Source organism: Dreissena polymorpha, chromosome 4 (assembly GCF_020536995.1).
Source record: "Dreissena polymorpha isolate Duluth1 chromosome 4, UMN_Dpol_1.0, whole genome shotgun sequence".
Taxonomy (NCBI): domain Eukaryota; kingdom Metazoa; phylum Mollusca; class Bivalvia; order Myida; family Dreissenidae; genus Dreissena; species Dreissena polymorpha.
This window is the reverse complement of record NC_068358.1, coordinates 18,935,775-18,956,432: the sequence shown is the minus strand read 5'-3', so window position 1 is coordinate 18,956,432 and position 20,658 is coordinate 18,935,775. Positions and strand designations below refer to the sequence as shown.

At 39.4% G+C, this 20,658-nt stretch overlaps 1 protein-coding gene across 1 annotated transcript; it reads right to left on the bottom strand.

The window, feature by feature from the left end:
- Nucleotides 1-19,315: 19,315 nt before the first annotated feature.
- Nucleotides 19,316-20,099, bottom strand: LOC127880088 (uncharacterized). Its single transcript, XM_052427320.1, has 2 exons — nucleotides 19,956-20,099; nucleotides 19,316-19,701 (listed from the first exon to the last, which is right to left on the bottom strand). Exons 1-2 carry the CDS (start codon nucleotides 20,063-20,065, stop codon nucleotides 19,434-19,436), a joined length of 378 nt encoding a protein of 125 aa, XP_052283280.1. The 5' UTR covers nucleotides 20,066-20,099; the 3' UTR covers nucleotides 19,316-19,433.
- Nucleotides 20,100-20,658: the final 559 nt, after the last annotated feature.

Genomic DNA, 20,658 nt, shown 5'->3' with positions numbered 1-20,658 from the left:
TAGACATGTGTTGTTACTAAAATAGACATAGAGATTTGAGCATTGGGAGTGACCTAATCATACTGTGCTTTAGCAGTATTACGGAATACCGTTAGTGCCATCGTGGTTACACATTACAATCCAGAGGGCGAGAACGCGAGAACGCGATAGTACGATGGCGACAATGTGACAATACGATGATGACAGGGTGACAATACGATGGCGACAATGCGATAGTACGATGGCGACAATGCGAGAACGCGATAATACGATGACGACAATCAGACAGTGCGATGACGACAGTGCGACAATACGATGGCGACAGTGAGATAGTACGATGGCGACAATATTACAGTTCTATAGTGCGATAATACGATGACGACAGTGCGAAAATACGATGACGACAGTGCGACAATACGATGGCGATAGCCGACAGTGCGATAGTACGATGGTGCCAATGCGATAACGCGATAGTATGATGGCGGCAATTCGAAAATGAGATGGCGACAGTGCGACAATACGATGGCGACAATGCGATAGAACGATGGCGACATTGCGATGATACCACGGCGACAGTACGATATGACTATCGCATTATCGCCCCCGTACTATCGCACTGCCGCCATTGTATTGTCGCACTGTCGCATTGTCGTCATCGTACTAGCGCGTTTTCGCAATCGTACGAACGCATTGTCGCCATCGTATTGTCGCACTGTCGTCATCGTACTTTCGCGTTCTCGCATTCTCGCCCTCTGGATTTTAATGAGTAACCACGGTGGCCCTAACGGTATTTTGTACAGTAAAGTGCGTAAAATCTGGTTTGGAATAACAATTTTTATGCCGAAAACCCGACTTTGTTTTATAAGTAGTAGTCTAAATATACAATGAGTTTTCCGAGCATTAAATAAACATATAAAAATAAAATTCATGTTCGTATCAGTTGAAGTTCTTGTTAATAGTAGAAGCAAAAAACACAATAAAACGCTGATTGGGCTTACTAATTTGAGGCAAGAAAAAACACATCGCGCTATTATATATAACATATAACGCGCATCCGCAAAGTTCGAGCGCCCGTCTCGGTGCCGTCGTTTCCGGTGAAAGTTTCGCACAGGAGCTACCGAATTAGGATATGAGACCACGAATCATGGCTTGACTTTATATATCAGTCAGCGTAGTACCTGACCAGACTGCGCGGTTGGACAAGCTAGGATGGACCAACTTCGGCCGCATATGACATAAGACCCATTTTCGCATGACGCGGGTCATCTGACCTTTATAATGTGTATATAGCTTTGAATGGAATTTGCACATAGTTTTTGGCATGGACTTATTGTTATGTTAATGTGTTGCACGCTTTCAAAAGCAGAGGGCATATATAAGATCAATTATACTACGGAGTTCATTTTCTGTTGCAAAATGAAATGCAATAAAGATTGTTACTCAGCGGTGTGTACAGTATGACAGCGTTGTCTGTCTGCGATGCATTTATACTGGTTCTAAGCTGGCATACTCACCAATTGGACTCAACCATCTGCTCGAACAAGAAATGATAAGTTCTACTAGCATAAACCTTTAATTGTAACTCATTTTAAAAATATTCATGTTATTTATATTATTCAATTTATTATTCAAAATTATAATTATTATTTCCTTTATTGTTGTTTTTCGCATTAAGAAACTTATTCGGCTTACGAAACTGAAAAATCCCATTGGAAAAAAATCCCATGGGAGAAAAAATCCCATGGGATTTAAAAATCCCATGGGATTTAAAAATCCCATGGGATTTTTTGTTTTTTTTTAAACACGACTAAACGCATTAAAATATCGTAGTTGTTCATCATTTCATAAAATATGATGTTTCTGAAAGTTTCATGAATAAATCTCTCAAAATAAGAAAAAAATCCCATGGGATTTTTTTCTCCCATTTTAAAATGGGATTTTTTTATTACTAAATATTTTTATATATAATTGGCATAAAACCAATATACAGTCCTTAAATAACGTTAAAATACTTGCAAACGCAAATAAAACACGTTTTTTAAAATGTTCAAAATCCCATGGGATTTTTCTCCCATTTGCAAATTATGGGAGAAAAAAAATCCCATGGGAGAAAAAATCCCATGGGAAAATCGAAAATCCCATGGGAAAATGCAAAAATCCCATGGGAACCCCAACTTTGCTTATAAATTTCATAGTGAAGAAAACGCGTTTTTTTAGTGAAAATAACCAATTATTAATCAACGATAAGACTTTTATCGCATACTATGTCTCAAAGTAGCAAATCTTTAAGAAAAAGGGTACTTAAGTTTGCGAAATTTCGGTTTCGCAAAGTTTTTCCGGTGGCCGTTTTTTACTCTTTTTTTTCAATTATATGTATGTACTCAATGCCCCTTACAAATATGCAAAATTTCATAACAATTGTTCAATAAATAAAAAAAATAAGTTTGCAAATAATCTGGATTTGCAAACTTAATCTGGATACTGTTCAAGGGCAGTGTTTGTAAAACACACATGCCCCCCCCCCCCCCCAAAAAAAAAATGGGCTGTCCATGTAGTGGAGGCCAGGTATTTGTGACCTTGACCTTTGACCTGAAAATCAATAGGGGTCATCTGCCAGTCATGATCAATGTACCTATGAAGTTTCATGATCCTAGGCCTTAGCACTCTTCAGTTATCATCCGGAAACCATTTTACTGTTTCGAGTCACTGTGACCTTGACCTTTGACCTAGTGACCTGAAAATCAATAGGGGTCATGATCAATGTACCTATGAAGTTTCATGATCCTATGCCTAAGCGTTCTTTAGTTATCATCCGGAAACCATTTGGTGGACGGACCAACCGACTGACCGACATGTGCAAAACAATATACCCCCTCTTCTTCGAAGGGTGGCATAAACATTTCATACTTGTGGTGTTCCTACACCAAGGTCCTTGAATCTATATACTGTTATCAATACATAACCCTTTGGGCTGGTTGAATACAACATCAGACAATAAACTTGTTGAATACAACTCCCCAGAACACTACATCAATATAATATTCCCTATATACTATTGAACTGTTTGGTATTCATTAAAATAAAAATAACAACAGAAACCAATAGTGTGTTGTTTTTTTAATTAGATATTGCATATAGAAGATGTAAGCACAGGTATATACGGAGTACAACTACATGTAGTACATATGTAGTGCAAAACATACTGAAAAAATAACAGCTTTTTAATTAAGGTTTAAAATGGTCCAAGGGAATAGACCAGTAAATCTTTGAAAAATTTTTTTAGAAGCGGCCAATTTTTGCAGATACTGTCAATCTTTTCCAATGCTTTTCACAATATAACAAAGTACTGTTACAATTATTTTCAGAATTAAGCATGTTACAAAGTTTGTTCAGATCATATTTGGACATTTGTGTTTGTTTGTACACAATTTTGTAATAACTAGATTCGTGAAAAGCTTTGCGAAAAGATTTCCACCTTAGTATCGTTCACTACAGTCGCCACATTCTGGGGTATATACCTGAAATGTATTGTAAATACCAAACATTATTTTTAAAACAGACCTTAAAAAATTGTTCAAAATAAGATGGATCATAATATAAAGTGGATTGAGCATAGCACGCACAGATGCTCGCACACAATCACAATAGAATTGAATCATGTGGTATACGATAGCTGTTACAGCCTAGCATTCATCACCACTCAGAATTGTACATTTTCAAGAATACACCTTTCAAAGAAAAAGCCATTCAAGGTAACCATCCTTTCTTGGTAAAGTCAATAATCCACTCAGAAGCATTTTGTTATAAAACTATTTCTTTTATATTAAATCAAGTTCCCAAATATATTGTTGTGCTGTCGTTTAATAACCAATTTTAGGAAAATAAAAAATTACATAAACTACATCAAATGCCCGAAGTTAAAGTTATCAACCAAAAGCCATTAACAATAAGGGAAAATTGAGTCTTTATTAATCTCTTGATGTGTCAATCATATTTCAAAGAGACTTAGACCGCAAGGTAGTGGAAAATTATTATCATTTGTAGCATCATACGCAAGTTTATTAATGTAGCACTTTTAAAAAATAACAAGAGTGCCAAACTGTCACAAGATACGCACGTTCGAAGGTTTTGGACACCATGCTCAATGCTTGAAATGCACTAAGTGACCTCCAGACCTAGTTATTTCCCCGGCATGACCCATATTTGAACTTGACCTAGATATCATTTAGATGTAACATCTGACTAAATTTGGTGAAGATCAGATGAAAACTACTTCAATTAGAGAGCGGACACCATGCTAAATGCTTGAAATGCACCATGTGACCTCGTTTTTGACCTGGCATGACCCATATTCGAACTTGACCTACATATCATCTAGACACAACTTCTGACCAAATTAGGTGAAGATCAGATGAAAACTTCTTCTATTAGAAAGCGGACCCCATGCTATATGCTTGAAATGCACTAAGTAACCTCATGACCTAGTTTTTGACCCAGCATGACCCATATTTGAACTTGACCTACATATCATCTAGACACAACTTCTGACCAAATTTGGTGAAGATCGGTGAAAACTACTTTAATTAGAGAGCGGACACCATGCTTAATCCTTGAAATGCACTAAGTGACCCCGTGACCTAGTTTTTGACCCGGCATGACCCATATTCGAACTTGACCTAGATATTGTCTAGACACAACTTCTGACCAAGTTTGGTGAAGATCGGATGAAAACTATTTGAATTAGAGAGCGGACACTGCTGTGGACGCCGCCCACCGCCCGCCAAGGGTGAAACTATAATACGTCCCGTTTTTTAAAAACGGGAGTATAAAAGGCATTACCTTTTAACACAAAGACAAAGTATATATAGCACGGACACATTGCAGGACAATAATGCGATACAGTGATTATTAAAGTAAAGAAATACCGGTAAATGCAACAATACGAGGATACTAAATAATAACAAGCACATCAAAAAAGTCAGCTGTGTTAGTTTACATAAAGATTTGTTGGTAAATGTGTATTGCATCAAGTTTCATTTAGATCGTTACAACATAAAATACATTGAGGCTGAGCGAAGTACAGGTTTTGACATTAAGTGGAATGTACTCACATAAAAATGCATGATTTTTTTATAACTAAAACATTCTTAGGCTTTTTAATATGAACATAAATACATAAACAGCTGAAATGTCTACACTCTAAATTTGCATTTCATGATTTTTTTCGCCAACAAATTACAGAATAACAGTAAATTGTTTACTAAGCTAACATAGTGCATCATTTTTCTGAATTCAGTAAACAAAAGTAATATCAATATGAAGTTTATAACATTTAAATATGAAAGAATGCACAATTGATAATGCATTTGAAAGCATTTACCTTCATAAACTAACATTATTCTAACCAGAAACCATTTTACTGTGTCAAGTCAAGGTGACCTTGACCTTTGACATAGTGACCTGAAAATCAATAGGGGTCATCTGCGAGTCATGATCAATGTATCTATGAAGTTTCATGGTCCTAGGCGTAAGCGTTCTTGAGTTATCATCCGGAAACAATTTTACTGGTTCGAGTCACCATGACCTTGACCTTTGAACTAGTGACCTGAAAATCAATAGGGGTCATCTGCCAGTCATGATCAATGTACCTATGAAGTTTCATGATCCTAAATGTAAGCGTTCTTGAGTTATCATTTTTGATCTTTGACATCAAAGGGTGACCTTGACCTTGGAGATATTGACATAATTCTTTCGCGGGACACACCATCCAATGATGTTGAACAAATTTGCAAAATAATTTTAAAATCTCACAATACATGATAAAGTTATGGCCCAGACAAGCATTTGACCTTTGAACACCAAGTGTGACCTTAACATTGGAGTTATCAACGTACTTTTTTCACACGACACACCGTCCCATGATGGTGAACAAATGTACCAATTCATTTAAAATCAAACGATAAATGACAAAGTTTTGATCCAGACAAACTTTCGGTTAAAAACACACTAAGTGGCCTCTAGAGTGTTAACAAGATTTTACTATAGCCATATATAGCCATATAAGGAAAAATGCCCCGCCCCTTAGTAGCCATGTTTTTCAAGCAAACGTAACCATTTTCGAACTCATCCGAGATTTCATTGAGACCAATCTTCTGACCCAATTTCATGAAGATTGGACAATAAATTTGGCCTCTAGAGTGTTAACAAGGCAAATGTTGACGACGCACGACGGACGAAAGGCGATCACAAAAGCTCACCATGAGCACGTTGTGCTCAGGTGAGCATAAAAAAAAAACAACAACAAGAGATGTGTTTGTCAGAAACACAATGCCCCCTACTGCGTCGCTTTGAAGCCATATATTTGACCTTTGACCTTGAACGATGACCTTGACCTTTCACCACTCAAAATGTGCAGCTTCATGAGATACACATGCATGCCAAATATCAAGATGCTATCTTCAACATTGCAAAAGTTATTGGCAATGCTAAAGTTTTCTGACGGACAGACTGACTTACGGACAGTTCAACTGCTATATGCCACCCTACCGGGGGCATAAAAAAGAAAGTAAGCCTAAACAGTAAAGCAAATGCTTGGGAGGGGAGAATAGCTTATTCTTTCAATTAGTCAAACTAGAAAATGCAACATATATGATGGCCAATTTAATTTGTTTTGCGTGAGCCGTCTACCACAGTCTTTTTAAAATCCAAAAATTTACAAAAGCTACCATAGAAATGGTACATAATTACGTTATCTCTAGTTGTTGTTAAAACTTTAAAGTCGTTGGTTACTTGATGAGTAAAAACTAGCAATTCTTGTATTTGCTATTTAAAAAGTGGCTTGAAATGTTAAACATTTCCGTTAAAAACAAAGGAGTTACACACTGTTTCAAATTACAGATCTAAGCTACTAAAAGCAAAAAATATTAATGAAGTATTTACCTATATATATTAATCTTCTATATTACATTTATAGTATTGCGTAAACAATTTGAGGTTATTAGAGTCGTTACTGGTGTTCCTTCAATTTGTTTTATGTTTTTCCCTTTCCAAACCAAAACCATCAAGACATCATTGAAAATAAAATCTTAGAAACAAAAAACTAATGTCCTTTGTGTCTAACAATATAATCACCCAATCAATTTAGACTTTTAACAAGAGCTGTCAGAGGACAGCGCGCTCGACTATTCGAGTGCTTAATATTATAACGAAAGCCATCATGGGGAAATTGTTCATATTCAATAATTTATTCAAATTTTTTTTTTTTTTTTTTTTGGGGGGGGGGGGGTTGAGAGGGGGTATAATGTGGGGTGTGGTCATTTATTAGACAATCTTTCAAAAATAAAAAAAGGAATTTTTTTTTTGGGGGGGGGTGGGGGGGGTAGGGGGGTGAGAGGGGGGTATAATGTAGGGTGTGGTAATTTATAAGATGATGTTTAAAAAAAATATATTTTTTTTGGGGGGAGGGGGGGTAGGGGGGGTAGGGGGGAGTGAGAGGGGTATAATGTGGGGTGTGGTAATTTATTAGATGATGTTTAAAAAAAAATTGGGGGGGAGGGAGGTTGGGGGGGGATTCTGGGTAGGGGCGTGGGGTATTGTTTGGGTGGAATCCATTGTGGTATTCAGGCAAGTGTTGTTTTGTCAAAGTAATAATAAAATGTGATCATAAATAAAGAAGTTATGGCAATTTAAGCACAATGTTCAATTATCTAAGTGTAAAAGGGGCCATAATTATGTCAAAATGCTTGATACAGTGGTCTGCTCTTGTTTATAGGTTGGGGTCATGTTGGTAAACAAGTATGCAACATATAAAAGCAATATGTCAAAGGATATAGGAAATATTTGGGGTAGTACGCAAACTTTAACATAGATTTATCAATAATATGCATATTCTAAGTATAAAAGGGGCAATAATCAAGTATGCAAAATATGAAAGCAATATGTCAAGAGACAAAGAAAATATTTGGGGTAGTACGAAAACTTTTACATTTGCACGCTTACGCAGAAGCTAACGCTAACGCCGACGCCGGGGTGAGTAGGATAGCTCCACTATATATATTTTATATATAATAGTCGAGCTAAAAATCAGAAAAAGAAAAAAAACTTGTTGGGGGGGTAGGGGGGAGGGAGAGGGGGGTATAATGTGGGGTGTGCTAATTTATTACATGAAGGAGAGGGGGTTATAATGTGGGGTGTGCTAATTTATAAGATGATGTATAAAAAAAAACAATAAAAAAAACAAGGGCTGTTTGTAAAACATGCATGCCCCCCATATGGGCTCTCCGTTGTAGTGAGAGCCATTGTGTGAATATGTTTTTTGTCACTGTGACCTTGACCTTTGACCTAGTGACCTTAAAATCAATAGGGGTCATCTGCCAGTCATGATCAATGTACTTATGAAGTTTCATGATCCTAGGCCTAAGCGTTCTTGAGTTATCATCCGGAAACCATTTTACTTTTTCGGGTCACTGTGACCTTGACCTTTGACCTAGCGACCTGAAAATCAATAGGGTCCATCTGCGAGTCATGATCAATCTACCTATCAAGTTTCATGATCCTAGGCCTAAGCGTTCTTGAGTTATCATCCAGAAACCATTTTACTATTTCGGGTCACCGTGACCTTGACCTTTGACCAAGTGACCTCAAAATTAATAGGGGTCATCTGCGAGTCATGATCAATGTACCTATGAAGTTTCATGATCCTAGGCCCAAGCGTTCTTGAGTTATCGTCTGACAACCATCTGGTGGACGGAACGACCGACCGACCGACAGACCGACATGAGCAAAGCAATATACCCCCTCTTCTTCGAAGGGGGGCATAAAAATGAATTGGGGGGGAGGTTCGGGGGAGGGGGGGAGAGGAGGGTATAATGTGGGGTGTGGTTATTTATTAGATGATGTTTAACAAAAAATTTGGGGGGGGGGTGGTTGTGGGGGGGGGGGGGGAAAGGGATTCTGGGTAGGGGCGTGGGGTATTGTATGGTTGGAATCCATTGTGGTATTCAGGTAAGTGTTGTTTTGTGAAAGTAATAATAAAATGTGATCACAAATAAAGAAGTTATGGCAATTTAAGCAAAATGTTCAATTATATAAGTGTAAAAGGGGCCATAAGTATGTCAAAATGCTTGATACAGTGCTCTTGTTTATAAGTTGGGGTCATGTTGGTAAACAAGTATGCAAAATATAAAAGAAATATGTCAAAGAATATAGGAAATATAATTTGGGGTAGTACGCAAACTTTAACATTGATTTATCAATAATATGCATATTCTGAGTATAAAAGGGCAATTATTCTGTCAAAATGCTTGATAGAGTTGTATGCTCTTGTTTATAGGTTGGGTCATGATGGTTAACAAGTATGCAAAATATGAAAGCAATATGTCAAGGGACATTGAAAATAGTTGGGGTAGTACACAAACTTTAACATTTGCTGCATATTGTAAGTGGAAAGGGGGCCATAATTAAGACAAAATGCTTGATAGAGTTGTCTGCTCTTGTTTATAGCTGCATATTGTAAGTGGAAAAGGGGCCATAATTAAGACAAAATGCTTGATAGAGTTGTCTGCTCTTGTTTATAGGTTGGGGTCATGATGGCTAACAAGTATGCAAAATATGAAATCAATATGTCAAGGGACATTGAAAATAGTTGGGATAGTACGCAAACTTTAACATTTGCTGCATATTGTAAGTGGAAAAGGGGCCATAATTATGACAAAATGCTTGATAGAGTTGTCTGCTCTTGTTTATAGGTTGGGGTCATGTTGGTAAACAAGTATGCAAAATATGAAAGCAATATGTCAAAGGATATAGGAAATATAATTTGGGGTAGTACGCAAATTTTAACATAGATTTATCAATAACATGCATATTCTAAGTATAAAAGGGGCAATAATTCTGTAAAAATGCTTGATAGAGTTGTCTGCTCTTCTTTATAGGTTGGGGGTCATGATGGTTAACAAGTTTGCAAAATATGAAAGCAATATGTCAAGGGACATTGAAAATAGTTGGGGTAGTACGCAAACTTTAACATTTGCTGCATATTCTAAGTGGAAAAGGGGCCATAATTATGACAAAATGCTTGATAGAGTTGTCTGCTCTTGTTTATAGGTTGGGGTAATGTTGGTAAACAAGTATGCAAAATATGAAAGCAATATATCAAGGGACAAAGAAAATATTTGGGGTAGTACGAAAACTTTAACATTTGCACGCTAACGCTAACACAGACGCTAACACAGATGCAGATGCTAACGCTAACGCAGATGCCGGGTTGAGTAGGATAGTTCCACTATATATATTTTATATGTAATAGTCGAGCTTAAAATCAATGAGACTCTTTACACGCCCTTGTTTTCATGATTCCGATCAAGTCTGGGTCTGTAACTCTTGGATGCCAGAGCTGCAGTGCACAAGTTGACATTTTTAATTGGGAATCGACAAGACTTACACAGTGAGTACCTTTATTTAATTATTACCATGGCTGCTGCGCAGCAAACGCAGGCTCCACCGGATTTAAATAATCCTATGGTGGGAACTGTTAATCAATTGCCTGCAAATGTAACATTGAATACGGTTGGTAATACTCCTGCTATTGGGCCGCCTATTGTTCTTATTGATACCAGACACACGTCACAGACCGAGAATGGCAAGACTAAGACCTTTACGCATAGACAGACCTTTCAGCATACTATACGACAGATTGATACGGAAGAAACCGCATTCATACGCATGAAACCGGGTCCTATTAAGAGAAAAATGGGTATGGACGGTACACCCGGAGACGACGACGACAATACGGTAGACGACATGGTACCGACTATGTGTTACGACAGTGGCCTTTATTTCGTACCGTACCAGACTATATTTAACTCGTGGTGGCCGAAGCACTGGTTAAAAGCCAGTATGTTTGCGCGTAGCTATAGGATAAAGGGTCACACGGTTACGATAAAGAAGGTTAATTCCACTTACGATCAGATATCCTATGTTAACCGAGCTACCGTCAGCGTTTCTATGTTACAAATGCCGTTGTACATTTACCGCGACAAGCACAGACAGATTACGATGGACATGGTCGAACCGTTAGTCGAAAATGAAGACCTTTATGACGTTAATGGTCGTTTCACGCGTCCTTCCATAATGAACAGAGAACAGGGTCAATTACGAAGGTGTGTAGTAAATTTGGGACCGGAATACATACAGTCAATGATTAACGACTACATTACCGATTGGGAAAACACGTTATTTCCCGGGGACTTTAACGGCATGTGGGAAATAGACACTATTCAACCTGGACAGGCCTATACGTACACTTGGAACTATGGGGATGAGGGTTGGTTACCGCTGGGTACCTTCACTGACAAAAACAACGATCCGCACGAACAGTTCCGAAACCTCGTTCACGAATTACCAATAGGAGACGCAGGACATACTCAAATGAACTGGCACACCGGTATCAATCACATGCACAAGCTGCAAGCTCCGCCTATATGCCTAAAAGGGGAGAAAATTCTCGGTCCCGTGGGTCCGTTAAAGATTTGTTATAATTTTGAGATTACTTATGAAGCATCTATTGAGTTTAACTATGATAAACAGTTTCACACGAGGGCTTTCAATCTGGGTAGCTGGGCAGAAGTATTAGCTCAACCGAAACAAGACCAATGGGATCAAGTACGTAAACCCTCTGACCAATGGCATAACAGCGATCCTAAGTACTTGGAAATACCATACACTATGGCTTATATTCAGGGTCCTACAAATGAAAGGGTCGCACCGAAGAATATGTCACTCGACAAACGTTCATTCCTGGACGAGACTATGATAAAGGCAAACAGACGACTTAAGACTGTAAATCCACAATTTGGCAATGTTAAAATGCCAGTAGCAACTAAAATTGGGGGACAGTTTAGAACAATTAAAAACCCGAGGCTAATGGACGCCCCGAAGAAGACAGTTACCGTTGTTGGTAAAGACGTGACGTTCAGTATACACGAAGACAGTGTCCCGTTGACGACAGACAAAACAGGAAACGCAGCACGTGTTAATCTTGTTCGACCTGACTTAAACGAAGTACAAGCGTGCAAAGACGGTATTGCTAACATGTTATCCAGAATAGAACAACCTGACGGATCGCAAAGACTGACGGTCGTTTTGACCTTTCATTTGACGGAATGAACAACGACTCAAAACAGGCTGTACAGAAAATATACGACAATATTAACGACGATTCAGGAATAGAGTACATACAAGACGCAGAGGGCAAACCGATAATAAACTTGACTGGTATGCCGATCAAAAACATGGACGCAACACATATACCGTTAGAATTGGACATTACCGAAAAGGGTATAATCATTGGACAAGGACTTACGCACGCAGACACATGTAGTTCAGACCAAAGTGTAGCAAACAGATCTCGACAGAAGTACAGAAATCCAAAGACGGGCAAATGGGTTCATCCTTATAGGGCTGGGACTAGTAGGGCAGAAGTTAATACGTACACTAAAAATCCCGAACGAGCTAAATTACAAGCAAAGACTGACAATCTCAACCAAGAGATGCGTAAGGTACTCACTGACGTTAAGGTCAAACCCGATGTTATGGCCCCTATTCCTTCTATGTTGCAGCAGACAATAGAGGTCGCCTTCACCAGGGACTATGGCAAAAAACCACGAGTAGCCAAAACAGCCGTTATAGACAGAATAGCGAAAAAGACTCGAGAAGAGTATTACAAAGATCCCGAGGGAAACCAGGCTTTTGATAGTGCCGGGGCAGTTACATCGGCCCTATTCGTAGCTACAAAAATCCCGGATTATTACCCAACAAACAGCACAGAGCCAAACAACTACACTAGTGCCGTACAGGACGTCATCGAAGACACGTTCGATCCGTCGACTCGGGCGGTGAGCCACAAACGATTCGGGGGACCGGACGAGCTCGGTTTCATTCCTGAGAAGAAAAGGAAAACGCAATAAGGTATGGATGCCTTACCTTTCAATGCTTATATAAGACCACAAACATTATCTATTAAAACGTTAACGTCTACGCCAGGAGATTTAGATATAAAGAATTGGGTTAACTACCCGACTAACATAACATTAAACAACGTTGCTCAGACTTTCAAATCTATATTGTTAAATGATCATCAATATGGAAAAGACAATGGCTTTGGCTACACGGGACAACGTATATGTCACGTACTCAATTACATGCGGGCATACCAACGTATATTTGACCAAACGTTTACGCAGTTCTACTACTCGAACAATAGATTACAGGCAGACATGACAGTTTCATCGGCATATCCGGAAATAACTTTCAGAACTTCTGGTGACGAAGACAAACACAATTGGACGTTACCTCAGGTCACGACTTTTGCTACTACACAGAAACGGTATGGTAAACTGTTAGTTCAAATGTTTCCACTCAAACAAATGTTACCAATATTGCCTGGACCTCAACAAAACTTGTCTATATGGCAACAGTTGTCAAATACCGAAAGACTTGAAGTCAGATGGTCAGACACGCCTCATGACACAGCTATGTTGAATATTCCAACTGGCAATAAAATGTATCTATGTAAAGTAGTGCAAACAAACTTGACAAAAACAAAATTCCAAAATCCAAATAAAGATGACCCAATTAAAGCAATACAACTACCGATGTTATCAGCATACGGATTTCTGGGAAATGACAAATTACAACTTGTTGCACCTCCATCAGAACTGATTACCGTATCCTTTGAATGGAATGTAAACGACAACATTCCTCCCGTAGCACAGACAGACTTACATACTTACGTGTTAGGATCCTTAATGACTAGACGTAAAGTTACGGAAGAACTGTTAGTGACACAGACATTCCAAAACCTAGGAGTAAATGAAACATACATAAATACAATATGGTGTTTATCAACGGACATACAAGCTTATACATTAGACCAATTCAATGTTCGAGTAACAAATGCAAACGTGGGGGACTTAACGGGAACAATGACCTTTGACAGTAGTAACATGTCACTGGGAGTAGACAGATGGTTCTATCCAATGGCAATGATTCACATGGATGCAACATGGGACTACAGAAACGACTTACGGGTAGTACTCAGTCAGTATGACGCACAATTACAAGGACAAAAGCGTAAATTAGATGACTTCTTCTCAGAGAACACAATAATACAACAGAAATTACAAAAAATAGATACAACAATTACAGAAATGCAATCAAAACCCAGCTCATCATCTACTGTACTACAATTACCACAAAACTTTTTACCAGAATTGAAAAAATCAATAACAGACGGAATGACAGACGCAACAATGACTGTTACGGTAGGATCAGAAAGTATCTGGTCAAAACTACTAGGGGTCACAGTAGGGGCTATAGCAACAGTGGGCGGAGACTTGGGAGCTGCTGCAATATCTGCCGCAGTAACAACTCAAGGAAATTTAGTAAATGCTGCAGTGACTGGGTTAATAGAGGGAACAATGAACAATTTAGTTCAGGGAATGGTAAAAACTTCCATAGATACTTTATCCGAGAGACTAAACACAGAAACCGCAGCCGCAACAACTAAGCTATTTGATAGTATATTCGGAAAACTCTCAGCAGACGACAAAAACCAAGACAGACTGATTAACGAAATGCAACTTACAATCGTGACCATAAGAAACGAATTACAAAAATTACAAGAAAAACTACAGGAATGCGTGACCGTGGACGTTACCAAACTGTTACAACAACAATCGACTGTCAATACAAACGCTGCGAACATAGCCGCATTACAAGTAATAGTAGACGCCTTGGGAAAAAATCAAATAAAACATTCTACAACACTGACTGACTTAGAAACTCTGGGTGCACACAATTGCGGGATTAAACGGAACACAATCCTATTGCAATAACTATTTAAAACGAATCGTAATTCCATATCTTATGGAAACATACCCAAGAGTAATGGCCAGACTGTACAACAAAAAAATTGGACTATACAATGCAGTAAACAGTCTACACATATCACAAGGAATGCGACCTGTTATGTTAGTACACGGTCAACCCTCATTATATCAACCGAACACTGGACCTCCGAAAGACACAAAAAAGTTTGATCCAGTCATGACAACGACTAAGTTTAAAAGTGTACGGATCAATCCTGACGTAATACAAGACGAAATAAAAACAGACGCAGACGCAGTAAAGGTATTAGATACAATGTGACGGACATTAGTAGGCAACATACCAGTACTCAACCAGTCTTGGACACCATTGTTACAAGTTACTGACATTCCATTAACTGTTACAGATAAAGCAGATCAGGCCGGAGATGAGCCATGGCAGCTTTAATGGAAAACGCTGCTCGTGGCGAGCATGAACAGAACTTCGAAGAGAGATTCACTTCGAAGTATGTCGAAGATAGAATGTATTCTGTTATTATCTCGGGGGATCAAGTTAAGCAATACTTCAACCCGTCCACGTTGGCCCCAAAGATCGTCAAGCTGACGGAACGCGGTCAAGAGATGCGGAACAGATCCAACGTCTTAATGACAGAATATGTAACATCAGCCCATTTAGACAAAGTGTCTAAGGACAATAATAAATATAGGATGTTGCAATGGCCAGTGACAAACTGGGCCACTCCGATAGGAATATACCACAATCTCACAAGAGCGGATGCAGAGAAAGTGAATACTCTCAAGAGAATACTGAACTACAACAATTGCGCATTGATAATGCATGACGGAACCTCAGATGACGCATGCCGCATAAATGGCTTTCACGTTCACCTGATTGTCCAAAATGATACTGATCAGCATCTATGCAAAGGCACACGATGGAGGACTGCACGAAGCAAGCTGTTGAAGTTCTGCACTGTTAAAACAGCAAAAATAGTCGAACATAAAGATTTCTTCCGCCATATCTTTACTCCACCGAGGGTGTTTATGGGAGCTAATAACATCGAGCTCAAAAACCGTCTACTCACTGTCTATCTGAGGGAAAAAGAACTCCAGCTGTACAAGCAGCAGTTAAAAGACATAGAACTCGCCGCCCAGTTAACCCTTCTCCAGGCGGACGAGACCATGTAAGAGAGGGAAGATTCGGAAGAAGAGGGAGCGTCTTCAGCCTTTTACAGCCTCCTCGGAATGCAGCCGTCAAAAAGGAAACGCCACGAAACAGACGAGGATCCGGGACCGTCGAGACGAGAGGAACCCGCAAGATGTCTCTACAACATGGATCCGTCAGATTTCCTGGCTCAGCCAACGCCTACAAGAACAAGGCCCACGCATACGCTCTCACTCGAAGACATTATGAAGGGAGCCAACCACGAACCAATGAAGAAACCAAGTAGGTCTTCAATCAACATTGAAACGTGCCGCTTCCTGATGAAGAAGTACAACCGGTCTGCGAGTGATGAGCTGTATGTCGCGATATGTAGGAAAGGCAACGAGCAGGACATATTCGACATCGAGCAACTCCGCGCCTTACCATACGGGAGCAAGGTATTCCAGCAAGCAGCTGAGGACCTTCACCTGTTGGCACAGGTGGCCGATCGCGACTATGTCGATGTAATCGTTGAGACGAAGATTCCAGACCAGTCGCTGTATATGACGTACAACGAGACCGTCGAGGCGCTGAACAGATGGTTCAAGGACCAAAATATCAATAAATTTAACTTCGTGAAGAGCGTATACAAGGTCCTGTCGAAACAGAGTTCGAAGAAGAATACCATCTACCTTCAAGGACAGAGCAATGCAGGCAAGACGTGGATCTTTAGAAGTATGTTGCCTGACATGACGCTAGTGGGTCAGACAAGTGAGTCGGTTGAATTCAGATGGATGACGTTGGTCAATAAATTTGTTGGACTTGTAAGTGAAATGACCATTACCACAGTCGACATGGCCAACAAGGCGAAGGAGATCCTAGGGGGGGAGCCATCGCAGGTTAACGTGAAGAATAAACCACCCGTGCTTCTACCCAGGACCCCAATCCTGCTCAGTTCAAACAGTCTCATTTGGGACCACTTCCCTAATGAGGCTAATCCGTTGAGAAATCGGATGTTTATGTTTTCAGGCCTCAAAGAGCTCAAATGGCTCCAAGACGTGACCAAGTTCCCGACCCCCGAGTACTGAAAGGGGATATTCGCGAAAATAAGGACCTTCGAGAAGGAGATGAACATGACGATCGACGACATAAGGGAAACGGACCTAGAACCGTGTTTAGACGCACTCCTCAACGACGCGTTCAAATTAGCAGACACAATTATAGAGAGGTCGTCAGACGAGGACTCGGACAATTACCAGTGCGGGCAACGCCAATACGATTCCGACAAAGACAGCTCGAATACAATGCCTCTTTTAGCGATGGAAGACATTCGAAGTATGTCGGATATGGACACTGGAGACCAGAGTCTCCCGAGCCCGCCGACCCAGCACGCTCCCCAACCAGACCCGGATGCCGATTTCCTCATGGGAACAATTTCTGTGAGCCACATCTCAGACAATACGAGTACGAAAAGGCCAAGCAAGAACGCGCCAGGGCCAAGCTCACTGCCCGCAATCGATACCTCAGACGGACTCTGCGTGGCGAGTAAGATCACGAACATATCCAATGTGAAGAATGAAAGCATAGTAATAAACTCAGACTCAGACAACACTCCGCCAAAGACGGTCAAGAAGAGACGGATAAACCAGTACTTCTCAAATAACAAGAAGCATTGTTAAATGTAGTTTTGTTCTCCGAGTATTCACAGAAAATGACTGTACTTACCTTTAGTGAACTGTTGTTGCTAGCTGCCTGTATGATGGACACTCGCTTGTAAAAATGCAAGATAGCATTATTGTATATATGTTACTTGTTCAGAAATAAAGTTATTTGTTGCAACAATTTAAATCTTGTCAAATAATTCTGCTAGAGCAGACACGCTAATCACTTATAAGGCAGCAAGGGGTAGAACATTGCTGTTACACACAACAACAACATAGCATTACGCGTAGACGATAGTAGAAGCTCTTCGAGCTTCTACTATCTTAACCTTGACACCTTAGTATACCACCATGACTGGTGTTGCATGGAAAGTCCAATGAGAGGACAATCTCTAGGTGGGCGAGGTGCGTAAGCACACACCCAGTCTGCTTGTGTAATAAATAATGTATAAACCGGTGTGTGAGGTGTCAGTCTGTGCCGGTGTCCCCCCCTTAAGGTGCGCGCCTACGGCCATATGGCGCACGGGGGGCACATGCAATCACATGATTAAAAATCGATGTCTATCAATTTGTGAAAACCACAAGGAGGAAGCGTTGATGCTCCAGTGATAAAACTGAGTAAATCTTCAAAGGAAACATCAGTCTGGCCAGCTGAAACAAAAACAGTTTTTACTTAATGTAATTTCAAACAAAAACATTACATACATTTGTATTTGTGTCCTAAAATCTGTAAAAAAAAAGATACAACAAGAGCATTGCATAACGGGTGCCAACGCTCGGCTGCGGGTGCATTTTTTCAGAAATGAAAGCTTGTGAGATTTTTTTTTTTTTTTTTTTTTTTTTAGAGGTCATATTTACCTTGACCTTTGACCTAGTGACCCCAAAATGGGTATGGCGTGTAGAACTCATCAAGGTGCATCTACATATGAAGTTTCAAAGTTGTAGGTGGAAGCACTTTGATTTAAGCGCAAATGTAAAGGTTTTAGCACGATGCCAGCGTGCGGTGGACGAAGAGCTGGCTATGACAATACCTCGGATTTTCTCCAAAAACAGCCGAGCTAAAAATGCAAATTTTTCTGGTCACTTTGACCTGCATTCTTACTTGATGATTCCTTTCAACAAATATAAAGCATGAAAGTTTGTGTCTTCTACCAGGACTTGTAAGTCTATGTTTGTTTGCTGTCAATCATGTTCAATACATGCTTTTTATAGGTATAGCCTATTAGTGGTGGTCAGTGTCACTGTGCTACCATGTGTCCCTAGGTAAGTACTTTACCAGTACAGACCAAATTTCCCATTAAGCAACTGACTACTTTCCCATTTGAATAAGTCAGTGATGGGATAAGACTGACTTTAGTCGCAATGACTGACATCAAATATACCCAGGGATATTTTACCCAACAGTGTAACTGTCAACTCACGACCCCTGCTTTGAAACTCCAATGCTTACCCGATGGAGCTAACAAGACCAACTAAAAAAGGTACGAGCTCAAAAAAGTTTTGTTCAAATTCTTTTGACAGGTTTAATAAAGGGAAATTTTTTGGACACTCCAAAAACTGTCCTTATAAAGCACAAGAATTTTTAAGAAATATATTTTGTCTCCTTATATTCTACAAAGCTTTTACAGTCTTGATGTTGTCCATAATCGAACTTAGCCGAGATCGTGTGCCCATATACATTGTCATTCTTTCACTTCGTGCTTAAGGTGAGCTAAAAAGCAGACAGACTGAGGAATTGACAGCAAAACTTGAGCCAGAAAGTAATTATCCAACATCTTTATGAAAGTAATTACCTTCAATGGCTTGTAGAAATAATTCCCATCCAAATATTGATGTATCTTCAAGGGATCTGTCATTAGAGCCTTGCAGACCATAATTCACTTGAAATAAATTAATCACGTGATCCCCACACAGCATCTCTGGCTTGTAGCAGAACATTCGTTGGAAAAGGTCTTCATGGGTAGTCACCATTGACCATGCACCATTTACATCATTCATTCCATCACAGAACTGCGATATTTCCCCTGATATCCTTTAATAATAAATTAATTCCATTTAATTGGTATCATGATACTTAAGATAATCATAAGTAAAACTTCAAAACAGTAGTTTTTCGAATAAGTTCATAATTGTTAATAAATTTCTATTCCAGTGCCTAATGGTGAATACAATTTAAGGAAACTCACTCAAGGAAAACGAACATATCGAAGTGTGTGATATCTGTTGCATAGAAAAAACAACCTATGTGTCTACAATTCTTTACAAAGGAAAAGCCATATGACATACCTGTAATATATGTGATGTTTTACAATCAACTCAATCAGTTTATGTCCATTTTGTTGTGCCATTAAGAACACATTCGGAATTCCAAGGTCCAGGAGTTGATCGCCATACATTTCAGTAAACGCTTCTTTTTTTGCATCATCATCAGCTTCTTTCAACTTAAGTACAAATTAAAACTGTTACAGGTGATGAATATCTCTGCAAGTAACAGTGACCTTCAAGTGTAACCTCAACCTTGAACAAGCACAAAGATGCATAAATTGTCTACATTATCTGCATTTTTCAAGATAATTTAAGCAAATTTTAAAAAAATTCCTGCAAGTTGTAAACGATTTAAGGAGCACACACACACAACTATCTTTTTTAGTGGCTGTCATGTACTTCACCTTCAAGTGTGGCATTGGTCAGGCAGCGTAGGTTATGAAAATATCCTTGACAAGGTTCACATTTGAGCAAACTTTGAGAGAAAATCTTTAAGCGGTCCATTCAAAATCATTTGAAAGAGGCTTTCTTGTCAATGTTAAACAGCCAACACATAAGTCTTCAAGCATTTTACATGTTTTTCAACACTGCCAACATTGTTTGCATGGTATTTGACCTTAAAGTGTGGCTTTTACCTTGGGCTGGCACAAGAGCAGTATAGATTTTGTACACTACCGTATGAAGGTAAAAATGTACGGCAGATTTGACGCAATTCCTACATTTG